This window comes from Cavia porcellus, unplaced genomic scaffold (genome assembly GCF_034190915.1).
Source record: "Cavia porcellus strain 051 isolate PalLab524CR breed Dunkin Hartley unplaced genomic scaffold, mCavPor4.1 scaffold_24, whole genome shotgun sequence".
Lineage (NCBI taxonomy): Eukaryota > Metazoa > Chordata > Mammalia > Rodentia > Caviidae > Cavia > Cavia porcellus.
Genome location: NW_026947507.1, coordinates 51114196 through 51131652, shown reverse-complemented (window position 1 = coordinate 51131652; position 17457 = coordinate 51114196). Strand labels below are relative to the sequence as shown.

The 17457-nt window shown below is 44.2% G+C and overlaps 1 protein-coding gene across 6 annotated transcripts in view; it reads right to left on the bottom strand.

Moving 5' to 3' along the window:
• The window catches only part of Ncoa7 (nuclear receptor coactivator 7), a 116620-nt gene that overhangs the window by 27737 nt on the left and 71426 nt on the right, over positions 1-17457 (bottom strand). For 5 of the 6 annotated variants that reach the window (XM_063235044.1, XM_005008140.3, XM_063235047.1 and 2 more), the window contains 6 exons: positions 15674-15781; positions 13098-13208; positions 12434-12559; positions 10997-11181; positions 8410-9455; positions 7453-7621 (listed from right to left, as the gene is read on the bottom strand). In XM_063235044.1, coding sequence (XP_063091114.1) covers positions 7453-7621; positions 8410-9455; positions 10997-11181; positions 12434-12559; positions 13098-13208; positions 15674-15781 — 1745 coding nt within the window. The remainder of the gene's footprint in view (positions 1-7452; positions 7622-8409; positions 9456-10996; positions 11182-12433; positions 12560-13097; positions 13209-15673; positions 15782-17457) is intronic. The other variant, XM_063235046.1, reaches the window with a different exon arrangement.

Here is a 17457-nt window from a genome sequence, read left to right as displayed (position 1 = left end):
GTATTTTTGAAAAAGAAAAGCACAGAAAAGATTTAAAAATCTGATTCTTGGTTGGGCATGGTGGCACATGTCTGTAATGGAGGAGGTTGAGGCAGGAAGACTGCTTCGAGCTTGAGGCCAGCCTGGGTTACAAAGTGAGTTCAAGACCAGCGTGACCTGCCAATTGAAATCTTGCTTCAAAAAGAAAAAAGAATAAAAACCAAAATACTCTCATTCAGATCTGACATCAACTAGTTACTCTTAACTGTACAAAGTGGCTCTGGTAGCCAAAAGGTTAATTACATGGAACATAAAAATACTATTCAGTATGTGAAGAAAGGAAATAAATCCTGATTTGCATTTACTATAGTGAGGAATTTTTAAAGAATCAAAGATAAGACTAGCATAGTCTTTCTTGAAATATATGTGTGGACAATAAGCTCATAAAATTAAAATGTGAGTAGAGATCAAAATCGATGGCATACTACTATACCAATATTAGAACAAACAGTAGAAAACACAAAATAAAACCAATACATTCCACAGAAACCTTGCACGGCAGTGGCACTGATGCACATTGAGGTCTGCCCTAGAGAGAACTGGGAACTAAGGTCCTTAACTACACAGGCTCAGGACTCAGCCAAGAGAGGAGCTTTCTCCAGGACCACACTGGTGTGAGGAACAGGCATGCTCTTCTAAACGGGAGCCTGAACACTTGATTCTACTCCTCAAGAGACTCTAGACAGAAGACAGGTTACCATGGGTGACAACCTGGAAGCATACACATGAATCGCACCATTTAGAAGGACAAATACCTGTACACACCTGTGTACACTGCTCGCTTTCATTAGGAAATACAAAAACCCCAAATACTGCAAAGTGCTTGGAATGTCAATTATGCTTGATCTCATGTAAGAAAATATCACACTTTCTAAAAGAGAATCAACTTATCTTCTGTATGATGAGTTTACTTTATATGCACAGGCATAAAACACAACTGTCTACCTTATATAAAACATCAGGCTTATTGACCTTGACTAGAAAGTAATTAGAAAAATAGTATTTTAGAATAAATTTTAAGAAGTAAATGTATTTACTATACATTAGTACATCAAGGGTTAAATAAATGCTCTATTATTAAAGGAGATACACAGAATAAAAACTCCCGAGTCACTTTTGGTTTTAACTTATAGCAAGCAAACGTTATTTTAAAAGTGCATTCAACTTTAAGATGAAGTACTGTACAGTTAGACTGCTTCCTTTTTAATATTTAGATTTTTTAGCATGTGAGGAACGGAGAACTATTCTGGTGGGAGTATAACCTGCCTTGGGTTTCTGCACAGAACATGTAGTTAAAGGGTTCAAAATACCATTTAACTTGGCAAGACTCGTACAGCAGTGATGGCGAAGCTTTTAGAGCTTTCAGTGATAAAAATCGCCAGCTGCAGTAGGCATGCCGTGGGCTCATGGCCACTGTCCTAGCAGATATTACATTCAAGCGTTTACAGTAGCATCGCTTGTAATGGCAAAAAAAAATCCAAGCAACCTAAGTAACCCAGTTAGGGCATGATTAAATCCATTAGAAAACCCCAGGATGGTGCCAATGACACTGTTATGTAACACACAGAAATGCAGCATGAGATGCAAAAGATGTGCACAACATATCAAGCAGGAGAAGCTGACTGCAGGTCAGAACCGCTTCCCACCCTTTCTTGGGTGATCAAAGTTCAAGGGTGGATGAAATTATCTTAGTGTACTTATTCTTGAGTTAGCAGTAAGGGCTCCCGTTTCTGACTACTTTTCTTATTAAACAAATCACACAAACTCCTTCAGTGTGGTTTAAACATTTATGCATTCCTTGGTGATCCTACACCATTTCTGCTCTTTAACACCATTTCTGTCTCATTTGTTTTAAAGGTAATGTAAAATCAACTTATAAAACATTTCTGTGCTGAAGAGGCCATAAATAATGGGGGAAAGGGAAGTTTTAATTTGAATAGGAATTACTGGTTGTTCAAAATTATTTTATTTTTTAAGATGGGATCTTGTTTTGCAACCCAGGCTGGCCTTGAATTTGGGGTGATTGCCTCAGCCTCTTGAGGCAGGCAAGATGCAGGTATTCCCTGTGAGCCCAGCTATCTCTTTCTATAGAATGAAATCATCTCTTAAATTGAGGGGGGAAAACCCACAAAAACAGACAACCACACTATTTTCTTTTTTGGTACCAGGATTTGAACTCAGGACCTTACGCTTGCCAAGCAGGTGCTTATGCCATTGAGCTATATCCCCGGCCTAAACACACTATTTTTGAGATAGGAGAGTATCTAAACCTATTAAATACATTCATATGCTGTATCAAGTGCCCAGAAAATATTCAGAGCTATTTCCAGTAGCTTTTCCCAAGGCCCTCAGGGCCCTGCTTTGTTTACCTAGCACTTGTTCAGTCCTGCCCGGAGTACGCATCCATCACCACACAGGTAAGCTCTAATAACTGCAAGCTCCCCATGACCCATTTTTCAAATTAATGAATTGTATTTCAAGGGGAAAGTCCCCAGGTGTGCCAGCGATTTTCTGCACATCTGCCTGACACTGGAGCTTGGTACCGCACCCTGAACTCCACCATCTTCCTGTGCAGGAGACAGTACAGTTTCCTTAAACCTCACAGGAGTGTCCAGCAGAGGCTTGCAGACTTATGCAAAGACAAGGCGCAGATTCGAATTCTTGACCATACAGCAGCAGCGACTTTACTGGTCATGGTCACCCAGAGCATTGTGCTTCTATGGGAGTAATCTGTCTCATTATTACATTAATAAGTTAAAATGTTGAATGAAAGGTCTTAGCAAAGGGTGCGTTATAAAGTTAGGGCTTAGTAAACAGGATCTGTGGATGAGTAAACTCTAGTGACATGATCGAGTATAACAGCCTTACCTACAGAGTCAAGTTCCTGCCTCGTGGGGCTGCCCTGCTTCACAGCCAGGTTCGCCTTGGCATCACGTTAGACCAGGTTAATACCAGCGCAGGGCTCCTCAGCGGGAAGCAATTCTGCCATCCAAGACAGCCAGTAATGTCACAGGACACCTCTGCCTGTCCCAGCCGGGAGCAGCCACTGGCACGCAGGGGCAGATGCGGTGCTCTGCTCTGTGCCCTACAGTTCACAGGATTTCGCCACCACCACAGTGAGGAACTTTGCAGCCCAAATGCCACCAGGGCCAGGGTGGAGCCGTGGAGAATTGTGCAGGGGAAGTGGTCCTGACCCCTATGAATGTTTCTGAGTGCCATGCTGGGACTCCTTAAGTTTTGAATTCCCAATGTTTTATTTTGAATTTCAGAATTCTGGATGAATGATGGTCATCTGGTAAAGTCTATTCCCAAATTCCAAATCCCAAAACCTGAGATCTGAAGACAGCTGTCTTTTCAGGGATTTTCAATCTGAACTAGATTAGAAAACTAGAGTGGAATTACCCACTGAACTCATGGTAATGTTAGCATGGGGTTTCCAGGTGGGCAGCTCGGGTTTTTACAATGCTGCGAGCATCTGGAGCCCACCAGCATCATACTCAGGTGCTCCAGAGTCATCCCTGATTCTGCACGGTTTTAGGGTGAAACACTCTTATTACCCGAAAGTCTGAGGACGCTGCCAGGAGTGGGGTGCAGCTTCCAAGAACAAATTCCCAGCTTTCCTGGGTTCAGGGAGCACTTAGATCTTCTGACAATGCGGACTGAGGTAAACGGAGCTTCTGTGCATCCAGGAAATTTTTACCTACGCCACATTTCCAGCTTCCAGCATCGCCTGCCCCACCCAGTGGCGCTAATCGGATGCCACAGGCTTTTCTGCATCACCTCCCTTGCCTGCCCGCCTCACACTCTTATTCACAGACTCATCATTCAGTGTGAGTGGAAGGGTGCCACACGGCAGTCACAAAAGCAGGAGTAACTGGTGGAGTTAACGGCTCACTCACAGTAACGAAGGAGGAGAAAGCAATGGTTTAAAAAAAAATGTGTCAGGAACAACAGAGAGAAGGTGGAGCTTTGGCAGAGGAGGAGGGGGCCAGCTAGGAGGAGGAGGAGGGAGGGAGGGGAGGAGACAGACAGGAGGAGGCCTTACTCATGCGCACCAGCCCCCCACAGCAAATGCCATCGTCCTGGACTCCAAAGAGGGACTAACAAAAGGTGTTATTTTCCTGTGATAAGGGTAGGTGGACAGGACGAGTCAAAGAAACTGGCCCCAAGGGAGCAGGCTGTCACATCTCTAAGGTCAGCAAGGCGGGCCTGTGGCCTGGGGAGGGGAGGGGCCCGTGTAGCTACCTCAGGCTGCTCCTGGATCTCTGCTGATGTCCATGAGAGGGCGTGCAGGTGGGAATGTTCAGTCCATGCAGCACAGGGTTCCAGAAATTATGAGTGAGAAAACTACTGGGGATCACTTTTTAGGTCCCCCTAAGGACATTTGTTGAGCTCTAAAAAATTCCATACATTGCAATAAAAATGAACTTTCTTCCTGTACACTTGGATGTGCAGTGGGAATTAACCATGGCCCTCTCCCTCTGTCCCCTCTTACATCTGTCCCCTCTCACCTCTAGGGCATGCAGCAGTGAATATACAAAAGGGAGCGATTATAATAAATTTCCTAAAATCTGTATTTAAAAAGCTATCATCACTACACCACAGTGCAACATAACACCACCAAGAAAATTGTTGGCTCATTAATAATTAGCTCAAGAAAGAAAACAATTTGCTACTCAAAGGCAAGTTCAGTCACAGCCACCATTAAATTCAGTATAATGGAATTCAACAAGTGACCTACTTTAAAAAGTTCACAGAAACCTCTTATATAAGAGGTCAAAGAGAAACACTATTTCAGCTTTGAAGATTTCTTCTGGGTTAAAGAATGACAGTAAAGAGAATTACAAGATGGTGGGATTGCTACAATTATGCTACAAGATTGCTTGGTACATAAAATCTTCATTAAAGGCAATACAACTAAAAATATTTTTCTAGTACTGCAAACAATACATTTTCCTAGTGCAAAGTGATATATGCAATAGGTGATTTTTCTGAGGGAAGATACAAGTCCACAAAACCCACAATGTGGTTACCATTTTGGTGCTTTGTTTTCCTTACTCATAAACATGGGAACTGACCTGAATTTTTAAGGCAGGCCTAGCTGTGAACTGTTTTGTTAAAGGAGGCCAAATAACCTCGTTTTAGTGGTGGTTCAACAGTACACACACAATGATCACATTCACTGTGGGAGCTGGTACATGTACACAACCTAATTCTCTTTATTTCCTCTTTCACTCTTCGCCCTTCTCTCTCCTTCGGGGTCTCCTTCCCATTTGCAAAAGATTTACCTCCCTGTTGTCCATTTTTTATGTAGTTTTTCAAGTTATTTAGATGTTGGGTTTCTCATGTATGAGAAAACATTCAATAGTAAGAACCCTATTACTTTTGCTTTCAACTATATTAAGAGTGAGACAGCTCTCCTGGGTGAGAACATCATTCTGGGCAACAGAACGTGTTCTTGCTTAGAACTGACCTTCACCTGGAGTTTAACTTTTCTGGGGAAGAACGCACGCCGAGGAAGCTCACTGGGTATCTGTTTTGTGCACGCCACACGTGCCACCTGAGAGGTCTGCTCACGTGACAACGTTCTCCAACTCGTCAGGAAAGGACGGTGTGTGGGTTTTTCTAGTCACAACTGCAAGTCTGTGCTGGCTGGGTCTAGATGTCCCCCAAGCTGCACGCACTCAAGGACGGGGCTTTCCATGTCCACGGCCAGACATGGGGATTACACATGTGATGCTGGGATCCAGGGCGCTCACCTGGCTGTGCGGCGTACTGTCCAGGGGACCAGCAGCCCGGCTGGCACACAGGCACAGAAACGAGGCTGCTGATGCGATGCCACTTCGCTGCTTGCTGCCTTCTGCCTGCCACCGGCAGCTTCTCTCCTGTCACCCCCGCCTGGGAGCCAAACCACCATGACTGGACCTTCAGAAACCGTGAGCTGACTACACCTTTCCTCCTCTAACTGTGTTGTTGGGTATTCTGACTCAGCAGTGAGAAAAGTAACCAAGACACAAGTCCTTTCTAACAGCATTTTCTATTCTACACACAAAAGAAAACAAAAATTTTTTTTCTAAAAGAGTATTTCCTACTCTTTTTTCTTTTTGTTTGTTTTGTTTTTTGAAATAGGATCTCACTATGTAGCCTAGGCGGGTCTTGAACTCATTCCTACTGTTTTGCTAAAAGGAACCATTTCTTAATTGTTTTTCTTTAAAGACATTTTCATTGATGTACTGCTAACAGATTTCTGTGGAGCTTTCTTTTCTACCCTGGACTTTTCATATGAACAATAAAATAGCTTCTTTGGAGAGAATTAAAAGTGTGAATCTGTCTGCATTCCTATGCTCACTGCAGCACCTCTGCAATAGACAGGGCATGTAAAGAGTTAAGTGCCACCCATCGATGGATGGACAGAGGGACAGAGGCAGGATATGTGGTATATGGTCAACTCTTGTCACTCACAGCAACATGAGCAAGCCTGGAGCATTACGTGAACTGAAATAAATCAGACCCTGAAAGACAAATATGAAATGTTCTCACTAACACGCAGAAATGAAAAAGGTTGATCTCACAGAAGAGTAGAACTACAGCTACCAGAATTGGGTGTATTTGATAGGGTTAGAGAAAGGCTAGTTAGGCGACAAAATGACAGTTAAACAGGAAGAATAGATTCTAGTATTCTACTGCGCACAGGATGCTACAGTCAGCAACGATTTACCACCTGTTGCAAGCAGCTACAAGAGGGGGTGTTAAAAGTTCCCAAAACAGAGGTGATAAATGTGACAAATATGCTAATTGTCCTTGTGGGGTCATTACATACCATAAACATGTACGGAAATATCACTGTGTACCTCTTCCATGTGTAGAAATATAATTGTGTATCAATTAAAAAGTAAAAATTAATAAAGAAACCGATCTCTGGGAACGATATAGCCTCTCAGGTGCTGAGTCAGTGCTCCTTCCACAAGGCAAAGCACCTGTGCTTCCCTGATGCTGTGAGCACTTTAACAGCAATGCACAAACCCTCATGACCATCGCTTCTCTAAAGCACGCAGATACATTAGGGTTTCCATGTGCTCCCAGGTGCTCCTTTATTCCCAGAAGGGGAGCATTTCCAATGATTGGCCTTGAGAGTACCCGCATCTCCTCTGTTCAAGAATGAGAAGCAAGGAGTGTGGTCCAGCACCCAAGACTGGTGAAGACCACAGACTCAATGTACTAAAACCTCTGTCAGCAGAAAGCCGCTCAGTATTCTTCCAGAAACTCCACAGCCAACCTGGAAGGGAACACTGACCCGGGAAGGAACCCACAGTCTGCAGAGCAAGGACCCCTGTGTAGTGGGGACGGACGGGCCAGCAGATTCTCTGCAGCTGGGGGCTCTCCCTCCTGTGGGAGCCTGCAGCCCACACTCACCTCTCCCGAGGCACTGCAAACCAGTACTCGGGCTGCTTCCTGCGCCGGCCGTACTGCTGCACGATGGCGGCCGTGTGGGTGGCGAAGGACTTCCTCATTGGCTTGCCCACTTTGATGCACAGAAACATAGGAGGAGTCTTGCTCTTTTCTTCCTTGGAAGGAAGGATATCTGTGTTGCACAGGAAAAAGCTGTCTCAGTATGGACAACCTGGGAAATGTAGAACTTCTCAGTGTACAGAGAACAGGGTCCGTCCTCGCTGAGTGGCAGGAAGCTCAAAGCACATGGCAGGGAGGCCATGCAGCAAGAGGACCAATAAAAGCTCTGCCTGTTTCAGACAGGTGTGTGTCAGATGAGACGCCACACACTGGAGCTAGGCATGGAAACCAACACAGCACAACACTGAAACATCCTGACAGTTCACAAGTACACATACTAATGAAGGCCACTAGGGACCCATTGTACCATCCCATAATTCAATTCAAAATTGAAATTTCTTAAAAATCATTTTAGCTGGGAGTGGCAGTAGATGTCTGTAATCCTAATATCTGAGGAGGCTGAGGCAGGAGGACCTCGAGGCCAGTCTCGGCTACATAGTGAGTTCAAGGCCAGCTTCAGCTACGTAGGGAGATTCTGTATCAAATAACAAAAACCAAAACAAAACAAAACATTTAAAACTCTCAGATTTTAAAATCCAGGATTAGAAATGGGAACGTACTTGAAATATTTTTTTAACAAAATAAACAACTTTTGAAATAGAAATCAATGTTACAGTTTAAGCTCCAAAATAGATACCATGATTGATTTTTTTTACTTCAATCACTACTGCTAGCAGTGAAGACAGAGTCTACTGAGAAAACACTGTCCTCAAATGCCTGTACCTCTCTGGCTATGGTAGACACAGGTTTCAGAAAGCCAGTCGTGCAACAGAAATACAGCACAGGAGAAAAACAGATTACCTTCGATGGGCACCTGAATCCTCTTTAACAGCCACAGCTGAATTTCAGATTTATTGTCCATTTGGGCACCAGGGCAGCTGCTGTCCAGGGCTGGCTCTGAAGCGGAGTCCAGATACTCTTTAATCTTATTTTCTCCTATATTAGTGTCCACGTTCATTGCGAGAGACCCTCTCTCCTTCTCCGGGGGCTCGTCTGGCTTCTTGGGGCTCTCCGTGGGTGGATCGCCAGCCTGGAGAAGGGTGCTGCTAAGGGTGATGTCTATTCCCACCGTTTCAGTGCTTTTGCCATCACTCAGTTCTGCCGTCTGCGAATTTTCAGATGGCTGTGGCCCTTCTATGTTCTTAGGCAGGTAATACTCAATGAGTTTCACTTTATCCAGATCTTCATGGATGTCCAGTGAGTTTTCCACCTGGCTTTCTGGGAAGCCAGACTGCTTGTCCACCTCTGGTACTGTGTCCTGCTTCTCACAGGTTTCCGAATCCAGGGTCCCCTTCAGTTCGGCGTCACTCTCTGTGGCTAGGACACTGGGCGCTGGCTGCACCTGGCTTTCCACAGCAGGAGCGTCTACTTTCCACCTGGTCTTCTTCCGGTCCCCGGGGTCAGCTGAAAGGCACTCCTTCAAGGCATCTCTCTTGTCCGTCCTACTCTCAGACTGAGAAGAAAGCTCTTCCAAGTCCTCGAAGTCCTCATCTTCGCCCACAAGGCAGTTTTCTTTGGCTGTAGACTCAAGCGTAGGATGCATCTCTGATAGCTCCTGCCTGAGCTTGGTCACTGCAGGCAAGCCCCGAGCGCGCGCCCTGATGGGTTTCAGCTTCCTGAATTTCCCTGCCATGGGGCTGCCCTGGGGCTCTGTCCGTGTGTCCTCTGAGGATTTCTCCAGGGAGCCTGAGGACACGGGCTCCGAAGCCCCGGTCCTCTCCCCACTCTGTTGCCGTCTCTCCTTGCTGATGGACTTGAACTTACTGAACGGGTTGATGTCCTTCTCGGAAGCCAGGTCTTCCCACTCTCCAGGCCTGTACAGAGGACAAAGATCCTGAGGTAGGTCACTGTGGGGGAAAATGGTGGTGCATATGGAATGTTAAAAATAAAACCAAAGACGAGGTGGAGGAAAAGCACAACACAAAACAAAACTCAACCAAAAATCAAAAATGTAAATATACCGCAACTTAAATTTAAAGTTAAAATGATGCTAGGACAAGAACATGAGATTGAGAACGACTGCAAAACGAAACGTAAGTTAACTGAAGAAAATGGCAGGAGAATGAACCATGAATTGCGTATCTTAGCAGAAACACAAGGATGGTTTTGGAAGTCATATATGAATGTAGAGATTTTGCCCGTAAGGTTCTTTGCTTCTCTACCGATCCGAGGAAAACCTATCACGTGGCCTGCTGAGCCCTCACTGAGTGCCTGCTGTGGGGTTCCAGTGCCCGCAGCACCGGGGTCCTGGCAGAGAAGCAGTGGCGTAGGCTCAGGGGTAGCGGGAAGCGGAACCGGTGCCGGACAGCCCAGGGACTGCCTGGATCCCTCTTTCCCAGTGTGCTGACCCAGCTTCCAGCATGGATGTGGACCCTCTGCGGTGGGTTCTGGGGTTGCTGGAGGTGTCTGCTCCACGACTCTTCCTTTCTTTAGGGGGAACTTTGACTTAACGGTTACTGTATACTAAATTCAACACCATAAGACAAGCAATCAGCCCTAAAGAAATATTCGTCTACATTTTGGAGAAGAAAACAAAGGCATGTCACAACTCTACACAGCATGCAAGCTAGTCCAGGTGCAGCTGAGGGGCCATGCGCTGCCTGCTCCAGTCTCTCCTGATGCAGGGATTGAGGCAGACTCAGGTGAGGAAGGCTGCCTGACAGGTAATTTAACTGATGAGGAACATGGCTCTTCTTACTAACCCAGAAGGGCAGGGCGTGATGGCACATACCTGTAATCTCAGCACTTGGAGGCTGAGGCGGGAGGATCACCTTGAGTTGGAGGTCACTTTGGGCTACATAATGACATAAGGGAGAGTATGGACTACATAGCAAAACCCTGTCTCACAGAAGTCAGACAAGAATAATCTGACCTAGACGAAAATATTCTTCAATAATCAGGGTAAATTTCTGTCAGTGAAGTGGTATCTGCTTTCATTAATTCATTAAGAACATGCATTATTTCTCAGAAAATAAGCCCAACAAATATCTCTTTACTAGTGGTAGCAGTTGTTGGTTTTATTTTTCTGCTTTCATCTTCATACACTCAACTTTCCCACATCACTGACTTTCATTGTTTCTGCTTTTATTTATTGATTTTTAAGACAGGCTCCCACTATGTAGTTTAGGGTGCCTCTAAACTCACTATGTAGCTCAGGCTGGCCTTAAACTCACAGCAGTCCTCCTGCCTCCGCCTCCTGAGTGCTGGGATTATCAGTGGGCACCACCAGGCCTGACTTATTTTTCTTTATTTAAAATTTACTGCTTCTACTTTCCACCTCCCAGTGCAACTCTACACAGCCCATGCTTCTACAAATGCCCTGCTTGTATACACCACTGCATTCTCTCGACACCTCCCCTTCCTGGCAAAGGAAAGAAACAGCTCTTACGAGGGCAGGGCATCTTTGATCTTCATGTGGGAGATGTCATTGTACAGTGCGATGGACACGACCTCCTCCATGGGGCAGATGAGGCCGTACTCCTCACAGCCGTTCTCGATCACCAGGGGGTCTGATTTGTGAGGGTCGAACATGATGTTGTTGGGTGTGACGATCATGACGCCTCCGACTACACCCTGCAGGACAGGGACAGGATATGGCTGCTCTGGCAGAAAGCCTCTGGGGACGCGCTGAGGAGCTTCAGTCAACCCGCACTGCTCCCGCACCGAGTCTGCGAGCCCTCTGCCCTCTACACCCATCAGGTCCCTGTGACCACAGTGGCAGAACAGTGACTCAGCTGCAGCAATGGGACTGTGGTGGGACTGAGGCTCCCACAAGACCCTGACGGTCCCCCAGCTCTCTCTCTGAAGATGAGAGAGGCTGTGCTGAGCACTGTTGTGACACGGGGAACAGTGCAGCTGGCATCAGGACAATGGAGCCAAAGATTGGCCTCGTCTACTGCAAGCATGAGTGGAGTGGAACACTTTTCGGGGACACAGCTGTGCTGTGGAAATCAAAAGCAAGGAACAGAAGCCTGGAAGCTCTTCAAAGTCTAATGCTTGAAGCTTGGTCAGGTGACAATTGGCTTGCACTGGCCAGTGGCATACAATCTACCAGGGACAGAAGAATTCAAATGACTTCCTGTAATAAGTAATTTATTTTGATACTCTTAGTGAATCTAAAAATCATCTTTGTGAACATTTCTGTAATTCAGGCATTATTTGTTTGTGAGTCTGCAAATGCAAATCAGTAACATTTTTCTCTCCCACATGGAACCTGACATGACTTCTATGAGGAACACAGCATGTTAGTACAGCTCCCTCTTCAGAGGTTCACTACAAGTTTGATTTTTTCTGTGAAAAACATCAACAACTACAAAACTAAAAACTGTCAACATTTTCAATGCTAGTATTAGTGGTAGTAGGATGAGAAATTACCATTTTTCAGATTAGGTGATAATTTCTTCACATGAATTAGCTCTTTTAACTACCACACCCTGTTAGTTGTATTATTGTTCTTATTTTATAGATAAGAGAAACAACCTTTAGGGATTTAAATGCCTCACCTGTGTCTCAGAGTGGAGGGTGAGGGGTAGTGAGTCTGACTCTTAGTGTTTGCTGGTGACCATTTCACACCTAAGAACCTAAGTGTAAAAATTACCAGGTCAGGACCTGAAGGCTCCACGGTCACCAGGGACTCACCATCCTCATTGCAATCCCCTTGGCCAGTACAGTGCTGGTCACTGAGTGCTCAAGAACAAATAAGATTATTTGTCAAATCTTGAGCGGAAGCCATAGGCCAGTATTTTACCATGGCCTTCCTTCCAGTGAGGTACAGCCTTTAGTTTGCAGATTCCCAGAAAAGCAAGCGCACAGCCGTGCCATGTACCTTTCCATCGGTGAAGTAGCGACAATTCATTTTTAGAAATTTCACCACGCCTGGCTCATCCTCCTCTGAAGTAGATGATAAGACTCTTTCGATGGGTTTTAATGCCTTTCTTGCTAGGTCAGCATCCTTATGAAAGCAACAATTTCCAAAATCAAATAAAAGCAATTTTTCAAAACAATTTATATGTATGAAACAAGCTAAAGAAGTTCCCTCGTAAGTATACTGTTTCTATGAAACTTAAACATAGAAATAGGCAAAGGTACTTTGTCCTTCAAAAATGTTGTGAATATAACAAGTATCCAAATCTCAAAAATTTTTAAAAGGTACATGCATGAACCCATAAAACTAGTTTAATAAATGTTTTAGAAGATACTGAAATAATTTATATTAGATTCCTGACTCTAATTCTTTAGAAAAGGAAGGAATACAAATTATCTGTCTACTTCATTGGCAGTTCAATATCACAGTTTTACCCAAGGTACGGGTTATTATTTTTGAGATGGGTTTTTGGTTTTTCCTGGAGAGGAAGTATTCTCTGGACTAGCGAAACTCACCCAGCTCCAACCCCTGTGGGGAATTTCACACGTAATATTGCAAAAAGTCACAGATGGAGTCTATCATCCGTGAAAACGGACCCGGGGAACCAGGCGCAGTGCATACGTACAGGCAGCTTGTCGTACTCTGCATCTGATGACGAAGGAGAGACTGTAGCACCGGAGCTGGGGGACAGTCTCAAGGAACTGGCCAGTGAGTTGGCATCCGGCACGAACAGGACCTGGGAGTGGGGAAAGTGTGGAGTGGGTACAAGGATCAGGCAGACAGGGCATGGGCATCTAGACAAGCCCCTGCACAGCGTGCTGCTCAGCACAGAACTAAAACCTGGCTGATCTCACGGAGCTCAGAAGCAACTGGGACTTTGTTGACAAATTCATAAATGATACTGGGCCCTGTGCGAATGTGCACTGCAGTAGCAGCCATGGGATATGCCTACGGAAGCTGCAGGAGGCCAAAAAGGGGAGAGGAAGGTGAGCGAGTGTGCTGGGCCAGCCCTGCAAAGTAAATGGGTCCAAGTGGCATTTGGACCAGGTAGGAACAGCAGGGGAAGAGGGAAGAGCATTCCAAGAAAGGATTCAGACAGGTGAACAGTCGTCCCTGAAGTCTTGCCTTGCCTTGGAGCTGAAGTGTTTTAGATTCAAATTTGGGGGGGGGGGTGGCTGAAATATTTGAATAGACTTTACCTGGTGAACATCCCTGGCTTTATCAAAAATCCTAAATCCAAAATGCTTTCAATGCACTCCAATGGATTTTTGAGCATTTCTGATTTTGGACTAGGGCTACTCATTCTGTGCAAGAATAGAGGAGAGAAAAGTCTGGCTTTCTTCTGAATATAATACTGAACCAGGCAGACCAGGAACTAATGTGGTGTGGTAATGCCAAGCAGGCCTGAGTGCAGAAATAATACAGACCTTATATGATAAACTATGCCGGCAACTCAATATCGTAATTGTAATACTTCCTCCTCCATCAGTAACTGGACTACATAAAAATAAAAATGCTCCAACAAGTTGAACAAAATATCCTCCTTCTGCAAAATATGATATATATTTTTTGGGTATCAGGAATTGAACTCAGGACCTTGCTCTTGTCAGGAAGGCATTGGGCTAAATCCCTGCAAAATACAGTTTTAAAATGTTATATGACCACAACCTTTAACAGCCTTTTAATGAGACATCCTATTTGGCATACATTAAATATAATCTTAAAATGATAATTTTTAATGCTGTTAAAGAGAATTCAGAACTTCTCTGAGAATACTGTTGTATCTGCTCTCTACAGAACATGTGTTTTTAACTTTCATTATTTAAACCTCACTTCAATCGAGGAAAGACAAAATATGAACTATGAAAAACACATTCAGACAAAGGTGGAGAAAGAAAAAGCAAGAGGATGTGAGATGAGTGTTTCTACTAAAACTGTGTGCTCTGTTAGCACCAAACACTTGCTCAGAAGCGAGGCATGAACAGCTCTGAGTTTCCACAGAGCCAATGCAAAGAGGCAGGCAGAGTTAGCAAAGCTCAGATTTCCATCAACGCCAGCAAACAAGTTTCAGAGAGGGACAGGTCCTCTCTCTACTGGAGTCACATGAAAAGGAGTTTCCTAGGCTGAACTCTCTTTATTCATGATACACTAACAGTACATCTGGTAATCAGATTTGGAGGACTGTGCTTTTTTATCTTTTTCTTCTTTTTCTTCTTCCTTTACTCGAGATTGAACCCAGGATGGTATGCATGCTAGCAGTTCTTTATAACAGCCAATAGCAATGCAGAAGTTAAAAGTTCTACAAAAGCCATTCACAAAGGAATGACTGTTGGCATTTCCCCCCAACAATTCTTTTTTTTTTTTTTAACTCAAAGTAACAAGCCACAGAGACTGAACCTCTATTATTGCACACTTTAATGTCCAGATTAATAGAGGTGGTTTAGTAAGACAGCAATGGAATTCAGTGTGCTCATGGAACCAAGCACAGCTATGACACTGGATCTCTGGGCCCTGCTAAGCACTTTTATTGACTGGCATTTGAACTTACTAGCTAAAAGTAGTTTCAGAGTAAAAATACCAGACTATCTCATCATGTAGAAGGAACTGGAAAAGAATATTTATGGGATTAACCTAATGTGACAAAAGTAGATCCCTATCAATTTCATGTAGTTTAATAAATTAAGTACTAAAATCCTGGAAAAAATTGGGATAACTTTTTCTGATAGTCCTGCTATATGTCTTTGTGCCCAGAATGACCATTTGTGGTATGGTATCAAATTGAGACATAAATTACCAAAAATGTGCCTAATTTAAAAAAAAATACAATGTTTGTAATGTAACTCAAAGAAGTAGACTAAATTGAAAACTGCAATTCTTAATAAACATCTAAGGATATCTGTATTACATTTGATAAGGAAGTTACACTAATTTACAACTTCCCTTGATGCCTGAGAACATTTACTACATAAATTAATGGTGGTGATAAGAAACTGTGGGAATTGCTTGCAAAGTGTTAATCTCTGATCGACTCTTAGACATTTGGGTGCCCTCCAAATTCCTGGATTTACAGGAGATGAAAGGCTAAACCCATGCATGTCATTATTCACGGTAATCCTGTGACCTGAGGAGAAAAGCATTCAGTATGGCAATAAAAGATAAATGGAAAATTTCTAAAGTGATGTACAATAGGTAAGTAATTACCTGGCCTGGAACGATAGTGTGTGTGAACAGTTTATTCAGCTCCACTAATTTATTGGGAGTGACGTTAAACTTCAGTGCTATGGAGTTCAGGGTGTCCTGGTTTCCAGCCTAGAATAATCAAAAAACGAGATTCAACCTGTAAGCAAAAACCAAAACATCTCCCTTTGATAGACAGCATTCATCTGTTCAAGGTAAGAGTAAAAGAAAAAGTAACAGTTCCACCCAGATGTACCATGGAAGACAGTGAATACATTCTCAATTCTTTATAAAACCATGTATGAGTCTTAACTGTAATACATTTCTAGGCTCCCCATCTTCAAATTTCACTGTGCATTAGTAGATTTCTAATTTTGGTTTGGCACAATTTAGGTCAATAGAGTAGAGGTTCCTGAAGTCTAATAGAAAACTGTAAGAAAAAAAACCCAAAACCCACACAACGCCCGTCCCCCTGGGTGGGGGAAAGAGGGGCCACTTTCTCTCGTGGATTTCTGGCTCTTGCCTCTCTCTTTAATGCACTACTCAGACTGGACAGTGGCTCATTAAGGGCAGTTTTCTCCAACCACACTTGAGAAATTGCCAAATGAACACTTATGAGTGATACATTGTGTCAACCTGAGGAGTATAGAAATTTAGCTAAGAGACTCAACAAGGAGCCAGGGTCCTTCCTTCCTTTGTAAACTTCTTGAGCCTGTACAAGAGGAGGGATGGCAGTGGAATGAGTGCTACACCCACCCTAGAGGGAAGGTGGCCTGTGTGCAATATAAGGGCAAAAAGACGGCTTGCTCTTGCCACTCTTTTGTTCTGGCTGCTGCCTTGGAGCGTTGCCCCTGTGCCATGCCACCCTGCCTTGGAGCCAGCTGATTATGGACTGAAACCTCCACAAACAATGAGCTAAATAAACCTTTCCTTCCTTCATTTTGGGTACTGGGTATTTTGTCTCAGCAATGGAAAAAAAAGTAACCAAGACAAATACTGTGGAAGGCGAGGCACTTAGGGAGAAATTCAGATGAGCCACCAAGAAAACTGTATACTGTCCTTAATGATTTTCCGTGGTCGACTAAATCAGTGTTGCTCTAAATCTGTAAAATGCGTAGACATGCTCCAGATGTACACTTCTCTTTCCTCCTTTGTAGGAGAAGGAAAGGTCAGCGAGAAAATGAGAAGCTTTGCAGTAAAAACCATCTCCCAGGACAGCCTGACTGCCCCGTCAGCAGACAGAGTCCTGGGAGTTCACTGTGATGCCCGCTGCTGGGTTCCCATCCACAGCCAGGACTGAGCTGGGCGGCTGCCCCGCGAACAGAACTGACTCCAGGAGAACTAGGCAGAAACCAGAAGACGCTGAGGGAGGAAGGGGAGTGGGGAAAAGGCAGAGCCGCAGAGGCACAGTGAGACACCCACTGCCGCTGGGAGGAAAACCCCACCAATGAGTGAACCCTCTCAGATGAGTCAGAAGTTTTATAGCTACAGGTTCCACTAACGAGCGTCAGATATTTTCAACAACAAATCAAAGTACCATCCATCCATTCACCCATGCATCCATCCATCCACAGATCCATCCATACACCCATCTTCACTGGAACACTGGGCAAAATCACCACTACTAAAAATGAATGAAAAATTAAAAGAATAGTTTTTATTGCTGGATATTTATATATGATAAATGCAAATACAGTTGTCTTCAAGGTTTAGAGTCAGTACAAGATACAAATTGATAATCCAGACTCCAGGGCCAGATTGCTGGATGGAGCACCTGACCAGCCAGCTGCTGGCTGCATGACCTTGGG